The sequence below is a fragment of the Macaca mulatta genome, chromosome 1 (assembly GCF_049350105.2).
Source record: "Macaca mulatta isolate MMU2019108-1 chromosome 1, T2T-MMU8v2.0, whole genome shotgun sequence".
In the NCBI taxonomy this organism is placed as follows: Eukaryota; Metazoa; Chordata; class Mammalia; order Primates; family Cercopithecidae; genus Macaca; species Macaca mulatta.
The window spans coordinates 125340199-125365961 of NC_133406.1; the positions used below are offsets into that span (position 1 = coordinate 125340199).

At 35.9% G+C, this 25763-nt stretch overlaps 1 protein-coding gene across 1 annotated transcript in view; it reads right to left on the reverse strand.

Annotated features, from left to right (window-relative positions):
• The window catches only part of SYCP1 (synaptonemal complex protein 1), a 116953-nt gene that overhangs the window by 55324 nt on the left and 35866 nt on the right, over positions 1–25763 (reverse strand). The window contains exons 15-19 of the mRNA XM_077950631.1: positions 21416–21477; positions 4241–4345; positions 3193–3296; positions 1670–1787; positions 764–834 (exon numbers count right to left, since the gene is read on the reverse strand). Coding sequence (XP_077806757.1) covers positions 764–834; positions 1670–1787; positions 3193–3296; positions 4241–4345; positions 21416–21477 — 460 coding nt within the window. The remainder of the gene's footprint in view (positions 1–763; positions 835–1669; positions 1788–3192; positions 3297–4240; positions 4346–21415; positions 21478–25763) is intronic.

Genomic DNA, 25763 nt, shown 5'->3' on the forward strand with positions numbered 1-25763 from the left:
CCGTCTCTACTAAAAATATAAAAAGCTAGCCAGGTGAGGTGGCGGGCGCCTGTAGTCCCAGCTACTTGGGAGGCTGAGGCAGGAGAATGGCGTAAACCCGGGAGGCGGAGCTTGCAGTGAGCCGAGATCGCGCCACTGCACTCCAGCCTGGGTGACAGACCGAGACTCAGTCTCAAAAAAAAAAAAAAAAAAAGTGAAAAACTAAAAAACATAAATATCCAAAAGTAAAAATGACAAAAATAATGTCATTACATCCACTTGAATGACTGGTAGATGGACATAAAATAGATGACTATGAAAAAACATAAAAACATTAATAATGCTAAAAATAATATCAAATGGAAAAACCACATATAAAATTATATGTGTATGGTTATAAGCAAAAACCAAATACATTCTTTAAAATATAGAGCGGGTATAAAACTCCAGTATTATAATCATTCATATGATTAGAAGTAATTTTTAAGATTTCTATATTTTATGAAATGTGATTAATATATTTTCTTAATTAAATATTAAAGAATTAGAAGGTTTATGATGCTTTAAAATTTCTATCTAATCTCACTAACTTTTAACACTAAGCACAAAGTAGACATTATTATAATTTTATTTTAAGCAGGATTCCACAACAGTGATTTATGTCTAATTTTTACTTCATACAATATTCAACATCAGTCCAATTTAAATTAATGATAACAAGTTAATAGAAAAGAAATATCAAAATATTTTGCCAGACAAAAAAAGGCCAATTTGTTAGTCTTGCCTTAATTGGGTTTCTGTTTCTTCCAGATTTTCTATTTGTTTCAACATCCTTTCTTCTCGCTTTTTGTTATTCTAAAGAAATAACATTGTTTATATCAATTATTTTGTTTAAACAAAAATAAAATTAAACTACTATTTAAGACCTTTATCTGTCAGTATAAAATTTATTTAGTTATACATAAAGCAAAAAAAAAATGGGCTTTTCAACTTGTATAGTTTCATACTACATTTTAAGCCTTACTTTAATTATTCTCCCAACAATCCCTATACAATAGTTAACAAAACAAGTCTCATTTGGTTTTCCAGTGTTACTTTGAGTCTGTATCCTTTGTTCATATTGTCACTTCAAGTAATGTTTTCCATTCATTGTTACCTACTGAACTCATAATTCATCTTTTAAGACCAAAATCAATGCTATAGTCTCTCAGAAGCCTTCTCTTTATCCAAAACAGAAGTGATCCTGCAAACTCTGATAACACTTTGTCCCACTAACAACACATATGACATACTATTTTGCTTAAGCTATGTGAGAAATTACTATTTTTATTAAGTCATAAGTTCTTAAAGAGAAAGGGTGACATTTTATTCATCATTGTATCCTCCACAATCTTATATGACTTAATAAATACCTTAATAAATACCATCTTATATGACTAGATGGTTTTTAAAAATCTTGATGCCTAAAATTAGATTAACTTGTTCTAGGAGTGGCCTCCACATTAATCAGAGGGTAGCCTCTGTCACCCATTACCACCCTATAAGACCAATATGCATATTTTTCTTCTAAAACAAAGTTTTAGCTCTAAAGCAATCAGACTTTAAAGTTCAAAGGATCTTTAGAGGTCATCTATTCTAACCTACTAATTGGAAGAAAACTAAGTCACCAGCACTTTCTTCTTCAACTCACATTAATATCTTCTTGCTGATTCTTGAGTTCTAGGGTCATATCACTTGTTTCCTGTGTGAGTTCTTTGTTTTCTAGTGAAAGCTTGTTGCAATGTGAAGTTAATTCAATATTCTTAAGCCTATTTTTTTAAAAAAGTCATACCAAAATATTTACAAATGAAATGACATAATATGGAATTTAATTCAACATAATGATAGGGGAAAGGGATGATGGACTGGGGGAAAAACATGAAACAAAATTGACTATTGGTTTATAATTCCTGAAGCTGGGTGATAGGTTGATCATTACATTATTCCCTCTAATTTATATATTTTTGAAATTTTTCTTTACTAAATTTTCAAATGTCACACAATGTATTTCCTTGCATGTTCCCTGTATGCTCATCCTTTCATACTTTCCACAAATTTTGAAAAGTACATTATTTTTTTCAATAATTTTTTCCTCTCCATTAGACTGTCTCTTAGAAGTTATTTCAAATTTCCTATAACTTGATTAAAGTAGTACATGAGGCATGAGCTGTGTTTAATTAAGACATTTTCATTAAAAAAAAAAAAAACCTAAGTTTAACTTTTGTGCACAACACCTAATTTGCTCTTAAAAGATTTCAAATGTTCTACCTTGGAAGAGAGATTATTGCTGTATTGGTTACATCCAATATCAATTTTAAATGAAGGCAGAGGAGTATGTGGCTCTACAGAGTGATTTTAGGAGCATCTATTATCTATTTCTATTTAATGATACTGGAAATTCATCAAAGAAGAGATAAAGCGTTTCACTAAGCCATGAAAAGTTGAAAAGCAAATATACTAAGGATAACAAATGTACATTAAAATACAAATAACTAACCAGTCCATTCATTAAAAGGGACATTAGTTCATAGATGAGTTTTACCTAGGGCCCTTAAAAAAGTACTATTGAAAAGGTACTAGAAATAGAGAATTAGATAAAAAGGGAGAGGATGCTGCATAAACTGTTTACTTCTCTTATTTAATCTAGCACTGAGAAGCCACCAAAAGGGGAAAATCATGCTAACCACCACTAGACTGGCTACTTGAATTTACTTTTCTCTGAGTAATAATACAATAATAATTTCCCCCGCTTTCTCTCCAAATTAAACTTACTGCGTAGGTAAAATCATCCAATTCAATATTTTATTTGGATAATGTAAGAAATAAATTTTTATTTTGACACTTTATCAACAAAAACCTATAAAATAATTTAGCAAAACAACCAAAACAACTAGTTAGAACTGAAAATGATTATTTTTATGAGGAACTAAATACCTCTGAGAAAAGGAGCACATTGATGTAAAGTATTTCTAAACTTTGCAGTGTACTCTTTTTCATGTCAGTGATATGTACTTTCCTTAGCAATGAAATTAGCACATTATTTAGATCCTTAAGAATAAAAATATAATTTCAAATACATTCAAATAAATATTAAATATAATTAAGTTATTATTTATCACCAGAAAGCTTAGGAATTGAGTACATAAGCTATGCTTACATAAATGGAAAACATACTTCTCATTTTCAAGCTCAGTTTTCAGATCTTTAACCTCTTTTGAATAATACTGTTCACTTGTGGTAATGGCAGTTAACTGTATTTCCAAATCATGTACTTCTTTCTGCAAAATAAACATATATAACTATGGCAAGTGTTTTTCCAATTTTCTCATTTGAAAGGTATATTCACTGAGTAATTAAATCATATATTTGGCAAAAATTGGGCAGGTTATGTCAAATATTTTAAATGAGTAAATTTAAAGTGAATAATTACTATAATCACTATAATTTTAAAACAATGAACAATGACATATTCAATGTAAGTAAATTCTATCTTGATATTGTAAAATTCAACCAGAAAAATAGTTACATGTTATAAAATATTCTTATCACTCTGCCAACTAATTAATTTCAATTAAAATTTTACATTATCAAGGAGAAATATATTAATTGATGAAATCAGGTAGTATCTTAAAAAACTAAAATGTTATTATTACAAAAAGACAAGGTGTAATTCTGTCATGGACTAGAAACATACTTTAAAATACAAATTCTAAAACTATAACATGAGCACTATAAAAAGTACTATAAACTAAGAACCTAACTTAATGAAGGCTAAATTTCAAATGTACCAATTAAGAAATACTTGGCTAGGCATGGTGGTGTGCCCCTATAATCCTAGCTACTTGAGGGGATGTTCCAGGAAGCACAGGGTTCAAAGCTAGTGTGCAATTACTGTGCATTTGAATTAGCTACTTCACTCTAGCCTGGGCAACATAGTGAGACTCTGTCTCAAAAGAAAAAATACTCAAGACATCAAGAAATATAACTATTATAAACCATAATGCATCATATTGATCTTTTAAATGTTGGTCTTTCTCACATTATAATGTGGAGGTTGTCTAGATGTGTTTTAAATCAATCGTAAACATGTTAATGTAATAACAAATGCTTTGAAAGGAATTTTGTGAAGAAATCTTTAACAAAACAAATACTTATACCATAATTCATAAATCTATATTCTACTAACAAAATATTTAAAATAAAAATGTTTCCTTAAACAAACCTCTCTGGCTTGGAGAAGACCAATTAGTTCTTGTTCTGTTCCTTTTAATTCTTCAGCAATCTTCTCAAATTGTTTATTTTCATATAAAAGCTTTTCCTTTTCTCCCTATTTATAAACATTAACAAATCAGGAGTACCAAACCATACACATATTCAAAGTAATCAAACTGGCCAAATGGAGCTATGGAAAGATCTATGAGCTTCCCCCTGGCTAAAATTCTTTAAAAAGAGAAAATTAGTCAATATTAAGTAAATTCAAAGACTAAACATGATGACAGACAATTCAATAGACACAGCCCTGGAACACAATAATTAATTCTTTAGTTACAGATGATTAATTTCTGATCATTCCTTCTACTATCCAACACAGCATATATTTATGAACTCACTTTTTACTTTGTCTTCCCAAGCACAACATCACAACAATTTTATAAAAGGCCTCACAATAAAAGGTCCTATATTATTAATTATAAAAACTACTAATTGTAGTTAAGGAGTTTGAATTTTATCTATAGACAATGTGGAATCATCATAAATTTTACTGTAACAATATAACATCATCATATTTGTAATTTTAAAAGATAACACTAGCAACAGTGCACAAGAAAGCTTAATAGGGTGAACCTAAAAACAAGAAAGCCAGTAATGAGACTACTGTGCCAAAACAAATGCAAGATGAAAAGTGTTTAAATTATGTCAAGGGCTGTGGAGACAGACTGATAACAATAACCATGGTTTCACGCTTTCGAATGACTTCTATATGACCAGCCCTCACTAGATGCTTAAAATATATTTTCATTCTTTACACTACCCTATGGAAGTCAGATTTTTGTGTCTCAATTTGACAGATCAAAAAATAGAAGCAGTCTTTTAGCTTTTAGTATGTCACTATAATCTCATGCCCAAAGACCAACTCTCCCACTGAAAACTTCTATAAACTCTGGACAAAATAAATAAATACATATAAATGTGTGTGTGTGTGTGTGTGTGTATGTGTGTGTGTAGATGGCAAGGGAGAAAGAGAGGGAAAGAAGGAGGGAGGGGGAGAGAGAGAGAGACAGAGAGATAACCTAAGGATTTTAACAAGTGAAAAAAGAAAAATTAACACAGTGGCTGAAGCGGAGTGAGTTTGTCAGTTTTTGGTAGCTTTGTCCCAATGGTGAAATGTCACTGCTAAGCAGTGTGGTATAGGCAGCTTAAACTACAATAGAAATCCCACCATCTCTCTTGCTAGAGGAACCTGGTAGAACCAGGGAAAGGAGCCCTGGGAACCATGACCAGCTGCCAGAATATAAAGGAGAAATCATACAGAACAAAGAACCATCGAAAGTAATCTCCTGATTCCATGTATGAATACTACACAAATTTAAAAACAACCCATGAAGCATACATTCATATACAGAGTCAAAAGAAGTACACCAAAGGCTTAGAGAATTAAGATTTGAAGCACCATTCATAGAAGGTGAGATAAAGTTTATTTTTGAATCTAGCAAAAATAAAGATAGATAAAACAAAAACATTTACATTATTCAGAAGAATATAATAGAATCTACATAATATAACCTTCACAATGTCCTGAATATAATCCAAAATTATTCAACATACAAAGAACTGGTAAAATGTCAACATTCTCAAGGGAAAAGGCAACAAATATATACTAACCCCAGTATAATCAAGATGTGAGAACTTTATCAGATGAGAACTTTAATGCAGCTAATTCAAGTATGCTCAATCAGGTATAGGAAATACTCTTAAAATGAATAAAAAGATAGTACATCTAAGGAAAGAAATAGAAAATAAGAAAAATGGAAATTTTAGAACTGGTAAAAAAAATTCATTGGATGCTCATAGGAGCATAATGGAGATTCCAAGGAAAGAGACAGTGAATCTGACTATCAGAACAACAGAAATGATACTCTGAAGAACAGAGAGGAAAAATATTGAAATAAAATGAATAGCACCTCAGGAACCCATGGAACAATATAAAAAGATCAAATCAATGTATAATTGTAATCTTAAAAGGAGAAGACAGCAAAAATAGGGCAGAAAAACATTTAAATGGCCAAAACTTCCCATATTTGAAGAAAGTTAAAAATTTACAGATTTATGAAGTGCAGTGAAACTCAAATATAATAATTCAACTTCACTTACATACTGCTGAAAAATCAAAGTTAAGGAGAAAATCTTGAAAGTATGTGGTCTCTCATTAGAAAACATGGAGGACCCAAGACAATAAGACATCATCTTTAAGGTGCTGAAAGAAACAAAACTGTCAACCCACAATCCTATACCTAAAAAATAAAATAAAATCCTTTCAGAATGAAGAGTAAATAAATAATATATTCAAAAAGAAAAACTAAGAAAATTTGTCAGCAGCAAAACTGCACTACAAGAAATACTAAAGGAAGTTCTTCGGGCTGAAGGAGAACAATATTAGAGGTAAATGTGGATCTTCAGGAAAAAATAAAGAATATCACAACTGGTAAATATTGGAGTAAATATAAAAGATCATTTTTCCTCAAGTTATTTAAAAAAACATATGACTACTAAAGCAAAAATTATAGCTGTCTTATGAAGATGTAAATGCATGTAGATGTAATATATATGACAACTCTGGCACAAAGGACAAAATGGGAAAAGGACATAAATAGTCAAAAAGTTTCAACATTCAACATGAAGTGGTACAATATTAACTCAATATAGACAAGGTAATGGATACACATTGTAATCCCTAGAATAGCTACAAAAATAAATGTAGAGAAGTATAGATAAAATACCAGTAGATACATTAAAATGGAATACCAAAAAATATTCAAATAACCCAAAAGAAGGCAGAGAGTTTAATAGAGGAACAAAATGAAAGGAGCAAACAGAAAACAACTTTTAAATGGTAAATCTAATCTAGCCACATCAACACTTAAACAGCAATTTTTAAAGGTATCTATGGCCTAAATTCTCCAATTAGCAGTGATTGTCGAAGGGCATAAAGAAGGAAGACTCAATTACATGCAAGCTACATATAAGCACATATGTACAAATATAAAGTCAAATGTAGGTTAAAGATACACCATGCAAACAACAAGCATAAGAAACATGGAGTGGCTATAATAATATGTTAAAATAGACTTTAAAACAAAAAAGTATTATCAGAAATAGAGGGCATTTAATTATAATCAAATGGTCAATTCATCAAGAAGATATGGCAGTTATATACAAATGTGAAATTTATAGCAGAAGTTCAAAACACATGAAGCAATAACTGATAGAATTAAAGAGATAAACAAACAATTCCAAAATTGTACTAGTTTTAACACTCTTCTCTCAATAAATAATAGAATTAGACTCAAAAATTCAATTAAAAACATATATTTGTACAACACCATCAGTCAACTGAACCTATTTGACAATTATAGAACACTCTACCTAACAATAGCAGAATATATATTATTTTCAGTGCACATGGAACATTCACTAAGATATATCATATCCTGATATATAAAACAAACCTTAATAAATTTTTTTTAAAGTACATTCTCTGACCATAACAAAGTTAAACTAGGAAAGAACAACAAAAAAATAACAGGAAATTCTCCAAATACATGGAAATTAAACAACAAACTTCTACATGGGATCAAAGGAAAATCCTCAAGAGAAATTTAAAAATATTTTAACCTAAATGAGAATACAACATATAAAAATTTGTGAAATACAGCTGAAAAGGTGACTAGAGGAAATTTATAGCATGCAAATGCTTACAGAAAAGAAAGATCTCAAAACAATCTAAACTTCCACCTTAGGAATCTAGAAAGAGAGCAAAATAAACTCAAAGCAGCAGAAGGAAGGAAATAATAAAGACATGAGCAGAAAACAATGAGATTGAAAACAGAAAAACAATAGAAAGAATCAATGAAATATACACTAATTATTTAAAAAGATCTATAAAATTAAGAAACCTCTATCAAGACTAACAAAAAAGGGGCCGGGCACGGTGGCTCACACTTGTAATCCCAGCTCTTTGGGAGGTCAAGGCGGGTGCATCACTTGAGGTCAGGAGTTCAAGATCAGCCTGGCCAATATGGTGAAATCCCACCTCTACTAAAAATACAAAAAATTAGTACGGTGTGGTGGTGCATGCCTGTAATCCCAGCTACTCAGGAGGCTGAAGCAGGAGAATCACTTGAACCCAGGAGGTGTAGGCTGCAGTGAGCCTAGATCATGCCACTGCACTCCAACCTGGGCGACAGAACAAGACTCTATCTCCAAAAAAAAAAAAAAAAAAAAGACAAAAGAGAAATGACACAACGCCCAATATCAGTAACAAAAAGAAGGTAATCCTGCAGACCGTACAAATATTAAAAAGGATAACAGGAAAAGCTACAAAAAATTCTATGTACAGAAATTTGACAACTTGGGTGAAATGGACTAATTCCTTTAAAACCAAAAACTACCAAAATCATTCAAGATTAAACAGGTAACCTGCATAGTTCTATAACAATAAAGAAAAATAAATCCATACTGAAGACCTTGCCAAAAAGAAATCTCCAGGCCCAAGTGGTTTCACTAGAGAATTCTACTAAACACTTAAAGAAGAAATTATAACAATTCTACACAGTCTCTTCCAGAAAACAGAAAGAAACAAAAGCTTCTATGGAGCCTAAAACAACTCTATTTTGGAAGCTAATCTACCACGTTGGCTTCTGCTTAACCCCTGTTCCAGAAAGGCCTCTAAGATTTCCAGTTTATCTATTGTTCCTTGTGTACAAGAAGGTACTTCCAGTAAATTCTGCCCTTAGGGCATATTCCTAGTATTGCCTCTGATGCACATGTGCCCCTCCTCTAAGGTATATAATCCCTGGGTCTGGGGGATAATGATGCAGGGGTTCATCATCTTGTCTTGCCCCCACTTGAGACACACATGGCTTCTATTTGTAAGTCCCTATTAAACTTTTCCAATACACTGGATTTGTAAGCTTCTTTCTTCAGCCTCTAAGCTTCTTTGAACTTTGGGAGTTTGCAAAGACCTGCCTCTGTGAAACAGCTTCTCAGTTCATTTTATAAAGCCAGCATTACTTTGTCTCCAAAACCAGACATAGAGAGCAAAACAAAAGATATCTATAGACCAGTATCTCTTATGAACTCAAATATAAGAATCCTCAGCAAAATATTAACAAATAAAATTCAGTAATATAGAAAAAAGTACAATACTCAACACCAAATGGGGTTTATCCTGGAAATGCAAGGCTCATTCAATATTGGTAAATGAATGTCTACACCACATTAATGGTCTGAAGAAGAAAAACCACATGATCATATAAACTGACACAGAAAAAGCATTTGACACAATTTAACATCAATTCATAATAAAAACTTTCAGTGAACTAGAAATACAAGGGAACTTTCTACAAAAAACCTGCAAGTAACATCATAACTTAATGGTAAAACACTGAATGTTTTTCTCTTAAGATCAGGATATCAAAGATTTACAAGCTCACCACTGTTATTCAGCATACTGGAAGTCTGAGCCCAAGCAATAAGGCAAGAAAAAGAAATCAAATGCCTATTTGGTAGTTATTTAAAATACCTGCAAAAAGAGAAATACTTAGGTATAAACCTAATATAACATTTACAGTACTGTATGCTGAAAACTGCAAAATGCTAATGAAATAAATTATTATAAAGAAAATCTATATAAATAGAAACAGATACTATGTTCATGTACTCAACATACTAATGACATCAGTTCAACCCAAATTAATCTATATATTTCACACAATTCCAACAACAATTTCAGCAAGTGTTTTTTAAGGTATAGAAAAGCTAATTCTAGGCTGGGTGTGGTGGCTCACGCCTGTAATCCCAGCACTTTGGGAGGCCGAGGCAGGCAGATCACAAGGTCAGGAAATAGAGACCATCCTGGCTAACACAGTGAAACCCCATCTCTACTACAAATACAAAAAATTAGCCGGGCGTAGTAGTGGGTGCCTGTAGTCCCAGCTGCTCAGGAGGCTGAGGCAGGAGAATGGCATGAACCCAGGAGGCGGAGCTTGCAGTGAGCTGAGATCACGCCACTACACTCCAGCCTGGGCAACAAAGCGAGAATCCATCTCAAAAAAAATAAAAAAGAAAAAAAGAAAAGCTAATTCTAAAATTTATATGGAAACGTAAAGGAACTAGAATAGCTAAAACAATTTTGAAAATGAATAATAACGTTGGAGGAATCACATTACCCAATTCTAAGACTTAGTATTAAATCTACAGTAATCAAGACACTGCAATATTGGCAAATGAATAGACAAATACACCAAGACAATATAAGAGAGCCCAGAAATAGACCCATGCAAACACGGCCAGTTGATTTTTTTAATAAATGTGCAAAAGCAATTCAATGGAGAAAGAAGAGTATTTTTAACAAGTGGTAATGTCATCCTACATCACTTTTTCTTACTACTACTACCACCTCCCAGAGGAAGCCACCATCATCTCTCCTCTGGCTACTGTGATTGTCTGTCTACTCTTAACTGTTCTACCTTAATATACTTTTCTCCTTCAGGCCAAATGTGCTTTTTGAAATGCAAATCTGATCAAGTCACTCCCTGCTAAAATTATCTGGAGTGTCCTATTCCTCTTAGGATAAATACAAAATTCCTTTGATATGATTTACAAGGCCATAAATTGTAAGGCTCCCATTCCTCTTGGGTTAAATACAAAATTTCTTTGATATGATTTACAAGGCCATGAATTGTAAGGCTCCTAACTCTCCAGCAGCATCTTTCACTTCATCATGTACTCACCATACTCCCTCCCATGAAAAAAAAATCTTAGCATGTTTCCTCTATCTGATATGCTGTATTTTTTCTCCAGAATTCAGTTCAATCCTTCCTTCTTCAAAAAAGCCTATTCTAATCTAACTACTTCACATCCTTTTATCATAGGCCTCATCATACTATGAACTAATTCCTTAATGCCTTTGTCACCATTGTAATGTTACATTTCAATGAGAGACTGAATTTAAGTGTGACTATTTGATCACTGTCATTCCATGAAGGCAGTATATGCATCCATTTGCTCCCCACTGTATCCCCAGAGTTTTAGCATAAATAAAACTCAACAAATGTTTGTTTTTGTTTTTCAGACAGGGTCCACTCTGTTGCCCAGGCTGGAGTGCAGTGGTTTGATCTCGGCTCACTGCAACCTCCACCTCCCAGGCTCAAGCAATTCTCATGTCTCAGCCTCCCGAGTAGCTGGGATTGCAGACACACCGCCACCACGCCCAGCTAATTTTTGTATTTTTAGTAGAGACAGGGTTTTGCCATACTGTCTAGGCCAATCTCAAACTCCTGGTCTCAAGTGATCTGCTCACCTCAGCCCCCCAAAGTGCTGACATTACAGGTGTGAGCCACCATGCCCAGCTGAAAAACTCAACAAATGTTTGTTAAAAGAGTAAATGAATTATTGCATTTATTCCTCACAATCACCCTATGAAATATGTACAATTATTTTCTCCGTTTCATAGATGGAAAAACTGAGGCATCAAGAGTTTAAATTGCTCTTGGTCATACAGCTAGCAAGTAAAGAGCTGCACACCAATCAAGACATTCTGATCCTGAGAATCCAGATATTAATTGTTGTTCATATATAATGAGACGGCCAAGTAAAAAGAGCACCCTGGAGAACCTCCGACCAGCCTGCTTACTGGAAGGACAGGGCAGGGCCTTAGGAAGTTCATGCCATTTGCAGGGGGGATGAGCTTGACCCCTTCTGCTCTTATGTGGTAACCAGGAATTCAATCTGTGATACAGAAAGCCTGATAGCAGGACTGTCTTTGCTGAGAGTCCCTGTGGGCCTTTTTGTCCTTTTCACCCAATAAACCCTGCCCTACTCACCCTTCAAAGTGTCTGCAAGCCTAATCTTTCCTGATCCTGTGACAAGAACCCGGTTTTTTCCTACAACATACTGTTTGCAAAACATAAGGCTTGAGAAAGGGTTAGTGAGATGCAAACCAAAAAAAAAAAACAAAAAACCTTTTTCTCTTTCACTTCTAAGCCTTTTTTCCTTCGGATTTCTTCTGAGGATAAAGGAAACTGTGCCCCCACTCCTATTGCTCCTGAGATTCGGAATGTCGGCCTCAATCCAACCCAGCCTTTCCATGGCCTTTTCTTTCTTTTTTTTGGTACAGATGGGCGAGCAGCAGTTCCCCGCTGCCCTCCCCTCCCTGCCAGGGCTGGGACGCATGACCCAAGGGCCCCGTGAGGCTGGCTGGCATTCCCTGCCAAGCGCCCGTGGAGTCTCCCACTATCCCAGCCAGGGAGTCCAGTTCCATCCCACAGCAATTATGCTTCTCTCCCTAGTGGAGGAAAAACTGGCATAAGAATAATAGGTTCTTCCCCCAGGCATCCTTTTCTCTTCTCCACCCTGTCAGCAGTTAACATAGCCCTGCATCTAAGCTGTCTCATCCTTTTCTCTACCTTGTCAGCAGGTGACTCTTACACGAGGTTTTTTTTCTTTTTGGAAGACATTTTGCTGGGCCGGGAATGATGGGGATCACTATTTATATTTTCTGTAGTTTTAGTTGTGAGAAAGGATTTGTGAGGTTCGTCTTAAGCTGCAACCAATCTAGTGTGCTTTGCATGACTTTCTGTATAGTCCACAGCAAACTTTGCTGCAGGCCTCCACCTTGTTGTCCTTGAGAGCAAGACCTGTAACCACGTGGCAATGTTTTATTCTAGCCTCTGCCATTTTACAATGGTGGCCCCAGGTTCAATCCTAGCTTAGCAAATGAGTCCTTTATGGTTTCATATCTGCATAACCTTTTGCTGCTTACTGACTCTCTTCCCCTTCATGAATTGCCTTGGATTTTCCTTTCTCTAAGCCTTTAGTAAAGTTTGAAAGCCAAAAGTATTGGCAGCTTGGCCCAACCAAAGTTGGCTAATAATGGAGTTAAAAGGATTTTCTTAAGGAGCACTCAGCTTAATTAAAGTGGATATCCAAGTTATAGTTCTATTTATAAGGCCTTTATGTTTTCCTTTTATTGGACCTTGTTTTTCTGGAAAAAAAAGGTTTTTTTCAGTTGACTGAATTATTTTTCTTGATTTTGCCTTGCCACTTTTAATGTACATCTGAGTGGGGAGAGACTTCTGTTATCCTCATGGAACCCTAGGAATTAAAAGTAGATAGATCCCTCTCCCCATTTGAAAAAATCTTATGACACCTGGGGTTTTCTTCTGCCTGCCTATGTAGTTACGTATGTGTGTTGTCTCTAAAAAGAGCTCTAATTAATTGGCCTAAAGGAAGATAAGTGCTTGCATCAAATATTTTTAAAAGGGAAGATAAAAGCTGTAGTACCTTTCAGTTCATATAACTTTAATCTTTGTAAAATAAAGAAAGACTTAAAGATTATTGGTAAAAAGCAGATGTCATCAAAATATAAATAGGTGGACTAAATTACGCAGGTCAGATGCAAGGTTTGTTAAGTGTTTTAAGGTTATAAACTGCTTTTTGGTTTTGAGAACTGTTCAACTTGGTAAGGCATGGGGACATATGGAACTAGCCACACCCTTTATTAGGCAGGAAGGAGTCAAACCTTAGCTGCTCCTAGGACATACTCAAAACAACTTACCAGATTTTACATTGAAGTTAAAAATTGCTAAAAGTTACCACCATGACATATAATAGAGACTACTAGAAATAGATTTACATGTGAGGTGTGTAAGAACAGTAAAATGTGTTTTTAATTAAAGATTAGAAGAGGCTACATGCAGTGGCTCATGCCTGTAATCCCAACACTTCGGGAGGCTAAGGGAGGTGGATCACTTGTGGTCAGGAGATTGAGACCAGCCTGGCCAACATGGCAAAACCCCATCTCTATGAAAAATACAAAAATTAGCCAGGCATGGTGGTGGGTGACTATAATCCCAGCTACTAGGGAGGCTTAGGCAGGAGAATCGCTTGAACCTGGGAGACAGAGGTTGCAGTGAGCTGAGATCATGCCACCACACTCCAGCCTGGGTGACAGAGCAAAATCCCATCTCAAAAAAAAAAAAAAAAAAAGGTTATAAGAAGGCATTAAAAATCTAAATTCTTGCCTAAGGTTAAAGAATTGTTTCAAAGTAGATAAAAGTTCATACAAGTGGTGGAAGGATTGTAAAAATTAATCTTGCAAAAACTCTTGTGTGTGCATATATTGACTAAATTTAAAAGGGTACTATAAGGTTTTTCTGTAAATTGAGCATTAAAATAAAAGCACAAGAAGGTATTCATAAGGCACTAATCTGCTCTTTAGCAAAATTTGTAACAGGTTATAAAAGTTTCTGAATCATGATTTTGGCAAAATAAATGATTTATGTAATCTGGAATTCTATTTCATAACATTAAGTGTTTTAAACCTCTAACATATTTAACAGGCTTCCCAAAATCAAACCTCAGTTTCAAAATTGCCTTTCCTGACGCCAGACTTTTCTGATGCTTCAGAAGGGCCTCTGGAGTATCCAGAAAAGAGGTAAATAGGATTATGTGACACGTTTAGTTACCTAGGATTGCCAAAATGGTGTTCAATATTCTTTAGGTTATATTTTGGTGAATAATACTAATATATGTTCCCAAATTGTATGGGATTTCTAAAATTCTAATGTCTGAGTATGCTATCAATCACAATTAAGGTTAAGTTATTGTAAACCAAGGAGATACCAAACTTCTTTGTCAATTGTGTTTCTAATTGTAACTACCCTGGGCATTTCGTTTTTCACAATTGTTGTCTTGTTTTAATTCTTTTCAAAAGATTGTTTATAATAAGCTATAGAACTTTGACAAGTGCTCTCAAATACAGGTCTGATAACTTTGAAGATATGACACAGGAATAAAGGGAAATGTACAGAATTCACAAAGAGCTAAAATGTTCATGAATATCAAGGAAAACAAGAGCTAATTGAATGAATTCAGAAAACTGAAGCAATCTTTTTGACTTTTTCTTGGCATATTGCTGATACTTGTTTTGTTTTTCAGAATAAAAGAAACATTCTGGACTATTTACAGCCTTTAATAATTGAGTAAGGTATACTCTTGTGAACAAAATTTAGAGCATGTTTGTTTCTCTCTGCCTGGTTCCTCTAGAATTTGGAAACTATCTGTGAGTATTCTTAACTTATGGCAATATAGTTCTTTGCATCAGTGCAATAAGAATCCATTTTCTTTTGCAACAGGATGCAATTAAAGAAACTGGTTGTTTCACCAAGTCTTTGACTGGAAGGGTATGCTTCCCTTTAAGGAGTCAAACTTGACTCACAGAGCCAATAAAAGCCCCTTGGGAAAAAAACTGGCCTCACACCCTTGTCTGCACAGCCCCTGTACAGGGTTCCTGACCTGTGGTCAGTAAAGAATGTCACTTTCTAACAGGCCAGGAGTTCCAAGTATATCTTGGGACCTTAGGAGGAGAGGATCACCCAACTCAGAGGTATTTGAGGATAGAAACCCATGGCTGGGCTTAGCTTTAAAAGGACTCGTCTGAGATTCCTTGTGGAACACAGTACCATCAAAGTCAATCTAGAAGTCCCATGTAGAAACAGTTATTCTTGCTGTACTTTATGCAAAAAATCAGGCCAAGTTTAAGACTAAAGTCTATTTTGCAAACAACTCAGTACTGTCATGATTTGTTTCTTTAACAAAAATGAGGATTAGAGAGAGAGAAATTATGTTTCAAAACTTATCATACATTTGTCATTACATTCTAAATTCATTAGTTGTTTTTAAGTTTTTGCCTACATTTTAGACTAACCCTGCTTGTTCCTATGAACCAACCAGCATTCTCCAGATGCAGTTCAGAAGGAAGAAAGGGGGATGAATAATGTAAAAATCTGGATCAATATTCTAGCTCTGAGCAATTATCTTGCAAATCCAGACAGATGATGGGAATAAATAGGGTGCCCATCACCTGGAGGTTTCTTTTTTGGGAAAGTAAGACCAAGGGAGCTAGCCAAAGCCAAGCACAATGCACCCAAATCTTAGCAAGCATGATGATAGCCACCAGTTATCTGGGCGTGTCACAAGACATCCTTTTCTCTCCCTTGTTGGAGGAAAACTCAATTCCACAGTGTTACCTTAGCACTCAGCTTACAATAAGGAGTCCATGCAACACCCCTGAGACACATTTTGGTCCCAAACTCAATTCCAAGGTTTGGGACAAAGCACTAGGAAAGAAAACTGGATCCAGAGGCAGACAATAATGGAAATTAAAAGGCATAGTACAGGTGAGTGTGGCTGATTCCTGCCAACTAAACCAAGCTTCCCATTTCATGGATAAAGTCTACGCTAGTATTCATGACATAAATGAGGTCTAGGGAATTCAAAGGCTACTGACAACAGGAGAGATATAGCATATTTGGGTAAGAGCTGATACTTCCATCCTCTAGGCTCCCCTGTTAACATGAGTGAAAGCCACTAAAACACCAATGGGTGGTACCCTGTCATGGCTGCCAGGACTCAGGGATGCAAGAACAGAGGAAAGAAAGAGGAATGCCTCACTTTCCCTCCCTCATATATCCCAGGCATTTGCTAGGAAGAGAAAGGAACCAGGGATGCCTGCTCTCTTTTTCTAGATGAATAACCATTCATCTTCAGTCTGCACCCCTTTCAAATGCATCCTGAATTCCTGGGACTCCTTTGGAAAAAAACCTTTTTTTTCCTTTTTCCTCCTCTCTCCTCTCTTCACTGATAGGTAATTGTGTGTCCGTACTATGGGAGACTCCCCTCAGATGCATCCTCCAAATTGGGAAGTTAATTTCTCAAACCTTAAACTGGTCTGCTTAGGATTGGGCTCAGGGGAAGGGAACCCAGAAGCCTGACATACCAGCAAAAAGGTAAAAGTTTTTCTTACCAGTCAGGCTTTTGGCCCCCCTTTCGCCATGCAAACTGGTAAAAAGCCTTGGGATTTTTGAGTTGTCCTTACCGCCCACCCCACATTTCATTTTGATACATATTTTCTAATAACCCTGTCTGTGTCTTCTCACCTTCAGGCCATCAAACTCCAAAACGGTCATGCAACTCAGACATTGGCCCCTTTTGCCAGGAATCCTTAGATACGTCTCTGAGGGAGATTTGACTGCTGTTTTCCCAAAACAGAACCCCCTGTCAGTAGGAAGCAGTTAAGATTGGTCTTTGTCCATATCCTTATCCTTATTCTAATGGCAGTTAGATGTACTTCTTTAGAGTGGAGAATGAGACAGCCAAGTAGAAAGGTCTTCCCGGAGAACCTCCGACCAGTCTGTGCACTGGGAGAACAGGGTGGGGCCTTGGGAAGTTCGTGCCATTTGCAAGAAAGAGGAGCCTGGCCCCTTCTATTCCTGTGTGGTAACTGGGGATTCAATCTGTGAGGCAGAAAGCTTGCTAGCAGGACTCTCACTTTGCTGACAGTCCCTGTTTCCCTTTTTTCACTTTTCACCAAATAAAAACTGATCTACACACCCTTCAAAGTGTCTGCGAGCCCATCGTCTCAGCCCAAAATCTCCTTAAGCTGATAAGCAACTTCAGCAAAGTCTCAGGATACAAAATCAATGTGCAAAAATCACAAGCATTCCTATATACAAATAACAAACAGAGAGCCAAATCACGAGTGAACTCCCATTCACAATTGCTTCAAAGAGAATAAAATACCTAGGAATCCAACTTACAAGGGATGTGAAGGATCTCTTCAAGGAGAACTACAAACCACTGCTCAATGAAATAAAAGAGGACACAAACGAATGGAAGAACATTCCATGCTCATGGATAGGAAGAATCAATATCATGAAAACAGCCATACTGCCCAAGGTAATTTCTAGATTCAATGCCATCCCCATCAAGCTACCAATGACTTCTTCACAGAATTGCAAAAAACTACTTTAAAGTTCATATGGAACCAAAAGACAGCCTGCATTGCCAAGACAATCCTAAGCCAAAAGGACAAAGCTGGAGGATCACGCTACCTGACTTCAAACTATACAAGGTTACAGTAACCAAAACAGCATGGTACTGGTACCAAAACAGAGATATAGACCAATGGAACAAAAGAGAGCCCTAAGAAATAATATCACACATCTACAACCATCTGATCTTTCACAAATCTGACAAAAACAAGAAATGGGGAAAGGATTCCCTACGGGAGGCGGAGCTTGCAGTGAGCTGAGATCCAGCCACAGCACTCCAGCCTGGGCGACAGAGCAAGACTCCGTCTCAACAAAAAAAATTAAAAAAATAAATAAATAAAAAATAAATGGTGCTGGAAAAACTGGCTAGCCACATGTAGCTGAAACTGGATCCCTTCCTTACACCTTATACAAAATTAATTCAAGATGGATTAAAGACGTAAATGTTAGACCTAAAACCATAAAAACTCTCTAGAAGAAAACCTAGGCAATACCATTCAGGACATAGGCATGGGCAAGGACTTCATGTCTAAAACACCAAAAGCAATGGCAACAAAAGCCAAAATTGACAAATGGGATCTAATTAAACTAAAGAGCTTCTGCACTGCAAAAGAAACTACCATCAGAGTGAACAGGCAACCTACAGGATGGGAGAAAATTTTTGCAATCTATCCATCTGACAAAGGGCTAATATCCAGAATCTACAAAGAACTTAAACAAATTTACAAGAAAAAATCAAACAACCCCATCAAAAAGTGGACAAAGGATACAAACAGACACTTCTCAAAAGAAGACATTTACGCAGTCAACAGACACATGAAAAAATGCTCATCATCACTGGCCATCAGAGAAATGCAAATCAAAACCACAATGAGATACCATCTCACACCAGTTAGAATGGCAATCATTAAAACATCAGGAAACAGGTGCTGGAGAGGATGTGGAGAAATAGGAACACTTTTACACTGTTGGTGGGACTGTAAACTAGTTCAACCATTTTGGAAGACAGTGTGGTGATTCCTCAAGGATCTAGAACTAAAAATACCATTTGTCCCAGCCATCCCATTACTGGGTATATACCTAAAGTATTATAAAGACGTATGCACACGTATGTTTATTGCAGCACTACTCACAATAGCAAAGACTTGGAACCAATCCAAATGTCCATCAATGATAGACTGGATTAAGAAAATGTGGCACATATACACCATGGAATACTATGCAGTCATAAAAAAGGATGAGTTCATGTCCTTTGTAGGGACATGGATGAAGCTGGAAACCATCATTCTCAGCAAACTATTGCAAGAACAGAAAACCAAACACCACATGTTCTCATTCATAGGTGGGAATTGAACAATGAGAACACTGGGACACAGGAAGGGGAACATCACACACTGGGGCCTGTCATGGGTTGGGGAGACAGTTTTACGTACTCCTTTCTAATTTGTATATATTTATTTTTCTTGCCAGAACCTCCAATACAAGGTTGAATAGGTATGGTAAGAGCAGACATTGTTCTTGACACTGCCTTTCATCAGTAAATAGGATGCTAGCTGTAGGTATTTTGTAGATGCTCTTTATCAGATTGGAGAAGTCCTCATCTATTCCTAGTTTGCTGAAAGTTTTTTTTTAATCATGAATGAGTGTGAAATTCTGTCAAATGTCTTTCTGCAACTATTGAGATAATTATATTATTTTTCTCCTTTATTACTTGATACAGTAAATTACGCTGATAGCTCAAATTTTAAACCAACCTTACATTTCTGATAAATCCCATTCCTGATAAATTGTTTGATGTAATATGGTCTTTATCATGTATTAAAATCTAGATTAGATTTACTAATACTTTATTAAGAATTTTATATTTATACTCATATTCATAGGGATATTGGTCTGTAATTTTCCTTTATTATAATATCTCTGTTAGGATTTGGTATCAAAAACCTACTTGAAAATTGTTTTCACTCTTCTATTTTTTGGAAGGGTTTGTGAAAGACTGGTATTATTTCTTCCTAAAGTGTCTGACAGAATTTACTAGTGAAATCATCCATGCAGAAGTGAATCATTATATAAAAGCCAATGCTTTAGTATTCATTCAACAAATATTTATAAAGTGTTACAAAGTGTCCCTTTCTGTACTAAGTACTAGAGTCACAAGGTAAACAAGCCAAAGGCTCCTAACCCTTACATACATTCATTCCACTATTTATTTATTGAGCACCTACTATGTGCCAGCCACTATGCTAGGTAAGGAGTCTAAAGGGTGAATAAAGCCTTAAATAGTAATACCAAAAATAAATGTATTTCATTTGTGATAAGTGTTATAAAGGAAAAATTCAGGGTGCTATGGAAATAAGCCATACAAAGACCTAAACCTAGCCTGGAGTATCAAGAGAGGTTTCATAAAGCAGTGACATTTAAGCTAAGACCTGTATAAGCATGCATTAATAAATCTGAAAGCACTGAAAACATTATTATTAGTTGCAAACAGTTTGTCCCAGAGCAATTAAATGGAGAAAAAAAAAGTATTTTAAAATAATGCTTCCAAGGGACAGAAGAAGTAGGAGCTGCAAAATCATGTAGAGATATGATAGGTAAACACAAAATCAATTAATCAGTCACCATAAACATTATTATTTTCTACATCAGGGGCCAGAAAACTGCAGTATGCAAGACAAATTCAAGTCTCTTTTCCTAGACCCTTAAGCTAGGAATGGTTTTTATATTTTTACAAGGTTCTTAAAAAGAGAGAAGGCAAAAAGGAGGAGAAGAAGAGAAGAGAGACCATGTATGACCCACCAACTGTAAAATATTTACTATCTAGTCCTCTACAGAAAGTTTGCTGACCCATGTTCTATACACTGCAATCAATTAAAATATAATGAAATTTTACCCTACATCTTCACTAAACATGATTCTACCTGAACATTAAACATAGGTACTGAATATATATCATACACCTTTTTCAAAATTGCATCTTTATTGTTCAAAGGGTACAACGTCCAAAATTACCAAATTTACAATCAGCTACATAACATGCAAATTTGATCTTAGTGTGCTATCAACACATATTCAAATGATATAAACAGCTTGATGAAGACAATTAACAAGGTATATAAAAATTGGTATAAAAATGCATCTTTACTTAAAACCAAATATAATTTTTACATTTTTGCTGAAAAAAATAGTATAAAACATCTATAGTGTGAGAGTCTGTAAGTTAAGGGATTCAATATTCTTCTGAAAAGTAATTGCTATATATTAATAGGAAAGACTATACTTACCAAGACTTTTTTCAATTCTTCAAGTTCTACTTCTTTGTTATTTGTAAGCTTAGTCATCTCTTCTAAAATAAGCAAAAAAAAAGTGTTAAAAAGCTGGATTAAAATAATAGGAAAAGAGACAGAAGGAACAAGCATAATACTATGCAAAAGGGAAAAATCAGGAGAGATAAATGCAATTAGAGCAATGTAAAGCATAGAGGAAGTCCAAATCTAACTATGCAAAGCTAATTAAAGATAAATATTAATAGTGATGTTTCTATAAAGTTAATGCCATTGCCAAATAACCCAACATTCACAAAGCAAAATAAGCAATAAATCTATATAAAATATATTTGAAATGAGGTCAGAATGTACATTTACCTTCAACTCATCACTGTCTAAACATCTGACCTTTTAATCGACATTCCAAACTTAACAGAAGTGACTCTCTTTTTTCAAGCTAATTCTGAGCATCGTACTTTGGATTTCAACATTCCCACCTCCTCTGAGACTTTGCTCTTATACTACCAATATACACAGATTCTATGTAGAGGAATCTTTAATTTCCCCTATCTCGTCTAAACATTCTATTTGAATATAAAACAATATCTGACCTTTCTGCTCTTTCAAGCAACTATCAAATTTCTTAGTTTGTTTTGCCAACAAATTCCTATTTGTTACCTACACATCTCATTTTGAACTCCAAGTAAAACTAATGCCTATCACCATAATAATAAAATTATCATCTTAAAGATCACCAATAACCATTTTGTGATACAATTCTTAAGTCTTCATCATTGTGGAGATTTGTACTATTTGATACTATTAACTTCTCCCATTTTTTCCTCTTTGATTTTGCACTATTCATATTTCCTGTTTCCTCTCTAACTCCTGCTCTTGTTTTCTTTGCTGACAGCCTTCTTTCTTGCCATCCTAAAAAATAAGGCCCAATGTTTTTCTTTCTACACTTCCACGAGTTCAACATTATGCTAATAAATTGAAAAATCTTTCCAGCCCAAGCCTCCCGCATTTTTCAACTTTCTTATATTTTTAACCTGCCCACAAAAGATGAAACCAAAAAAGAACTGCCTACAGAGTTACCTAATATGTCCAGCTGTCAGCTAAAACTTTATTATGTCTGAAATATTGTCCTTCCTCGCTGTTAAGGGTCATTATTGATTACTGGAGATGTAATAGACTTACTGAAAATTTCTCAAACTCTGTACATTTTTAAAAACACTTGTAATAATTGTCCACAGTCTTGAAGGAAAATTAACAAAATATAAAATGTCAATATAGAATCCAAAAGAAAAACCTGACATATACATAGCTTATTTAACCAGAAAGTGTATTTCAGGTTAAAATATTTAATTTTTAAAAACTCAAAAACTGATTAAAGACAGTGGACTGAGCATGTTTCTATATGCTCTCTCACCCCAATCCCACAAAATTAAGAAAAAAGGTACAAGAAAAAATATATATAAAAGAACAACATTAACAAAATAAGAGAATATCATTAACAAACCAGAAAATTAAGGAATCATTGGAGGAAAAAAAATTCACACTAATTCAATGAAGGCTATGTGGAACAACAAGACCAAGTGACCATACCTCTCACCACAAAGCCTACCTCAGGATAAAGTAAGGATCCTAGGAATTTGGGTGGCAGACAAGGTAGTGTTCCAAATAGCTCATTATTCTTAAGCAGGATAAACATCCCCTATAGTAAAAGACAAGTCACTATGCCCACCTTTCCACACAGCAACTCCCACTCACTCCCATAATCAGAAGAATTAGATTGTAATACACAGTGGGAAAAGATGAATACTTATACATAGATGAGTCAACAATCAGGTACCAACAATTTGTGAAGAAAAGCAAAACAATGAAAAAGAAAGCTCCAAATTAAACTGTGAAAAAAACTAAAACCCAAAGAAAAAGAGTTAATAGAGTAAACAGAAACAGGTATTTAACTAAGTATAATGTTCCAACAGGATACCAGATCCCTGATATAAATTACCTAGAGCTCTTAGAAATTTAAAATTTGACAACTGAGATTTTTAAAATAGCAAAACAGACATAAAATTTAAAGATTGAATTAGCAAGGGAGAAACAAATTTAGAAAGATAGAGATAGAGATGAGATAGATAGAGATAGAGATACAGATACAGATACAGATAAAGATAAAGATACAGACAGAAATAGGATAGAGATATCTCCCAATTCAGGAAAAAGAGCAAAGAGGTAGAAAACGTAAGACAAAAGTTTAAAAACCAGAGAGGCTTCAAGATGGCTGATTAGAGGCATCTGCCCACTCACCTCCTCCACAAAGAAGAACTAACTTAGTGAGTAGATAATTACACTTCAAATAGATCCTCTAAGAACACTGAAATTCAACAGAGATGTGTCAGGAAACACCTAAGGCAAGGAAGGAGAGGGAAGTGAGGCAGCCTGCTCAGGATGGGCTGGGAGCCTGGAAAGACTCCCTAATCCAGGGAAAGGGTAAATGAGAGAGCCCCAACTATCCACAGTCCCACTGCAGACTCCTGCAATCCTAGCCATTGTAGACTCCTTTGGGCCCTGAAATTAACCTAGGTAGCTGACTAGAGATCTCACAAAGGCATTGCTCCAGAGAGGGAGTTCATGTTGAGTCCCACCCACCCTCTGAGTTCTAAGCAGCTATAGCACAGTGCCATTTTGAGAGCCCAGCCCCCAGGAGACTACATCTTACTCTGAGGCCCAACAACCCCTGCATCTCCATATCCCTGGAGCCCCACTGACATACCCCCAGCCAATACTCACTGCTGACTACTGCCACCAAGACTGAAGTGCACCCCACTGGCAGCAACCCTGCCCCCTACCAACAGCAGGACTGTCGCACATCTTCCCATGCCCCAGGGAAAGTCTCCCCCTCCCGCAGCTGCTACTACTGGCTGCTGCTGCTGGAGCCATAGCAGAAGCCAATGGCATCAATCCCATGTCATCCCAGCAGCAGGGCCATCACACATTTGCACACACCCCAAGGACAAGCTACCTTGCTCACAGCCACAGCCACAACCACTGCCACTGCCAGCTACCAGGTGAAGCCAGAGCCACTAGCAGCAACCTCATTGCTCCCAGCAGTGGAGTCACATACCCTGAGTACAGGCTCACGGACAGCTGATGCCTGGGGCTGAAGTGCACACTCCTCAGAGGCCTGCCTATAGCTGCTGCCACCTAAACAATCCCATCATCCCTGGCAGCAGAGCCATAGCACACTTGCACATACTCTTAAGGGCAGGCTCCCCCAGCTCACCACAACTGCTGCAGCACTCACCTGAGTGCTCCACCAGGGGCATAGGAATCACCCCACCCTGCCCACCAGAGCCAGCACCTATAAACACAACTAGGAAGCCTGAAGAGAGGCCCACCAGGACTATCTCTGCCCCCTCAAGTGCCTGAGTACACTGTCCAAGAGCCTAGGGGATCACACTGCCCCATCCACCACCATTGGCACCTAAGCACTCCTCCTGGGTGCCCGACAAAGGGTCAGCCAGGCCTGCCACTACCACCACAGTTGGCACTCACCCACATGCACTTGCCTGTAGGCCTGGGGACTGGCCCACACAGTCCATTGCAGCCACCGCATTGCATCATTTTTCTTTCCTTCATAGCACTTATGCCAATTTATAATTAAATATTTATTTGTGATTATTTGTTTTGTATGTTTCTCCAAGAAGACTGCAAACCTCGTGAGAACAAAGACATGTCTGTTACATTCCTCATTACGTATCCAAGGCTAAATAAGGAATAAACATCTAAGCTTTACTTTGATAGTTATTATATTATACATCTAATAATCAAAGCAGAAGCAATAGAACATACTAGGAGGGGAATCTGTTACATAACCAAATTGAAAGCAAAGATGGATCCAGATATGGAAAAATGAGTACAAGAATAAGACACATTTACAGCAATATTAGATTAAACTGAAGATGGGCAATGCATGAAGCAGCAAAAAAAAAAAAAAAACTGTAACAAGTTAAGAAGCTGGGAAAAAACTGCCAACGATTTCCTATTGCAGTTGACTTCAACTCACTTGGTATGCAGTACTCCCACTCTTTAAATGAACAATGAAAAGATAACTGATATCTAAATAGTTTGAACTTAGACAATGAGATGCCTCTTAAATTTGCCACATAGAATAATCAGATTTGTATTTTTAAAGAAACACTCTAGCAGCAATGTAGAAAATGATCAAAAGGTGGCTATCCCAGAAACAAAAGGACTGACTCTCAAGCTACTGTAACTATAATAGCACTGGTCAAAGATGTCTGACTTAAAAGATACAAGGAGTAGGGCAGCCTATATCTGAGCAGTACACAGGTTA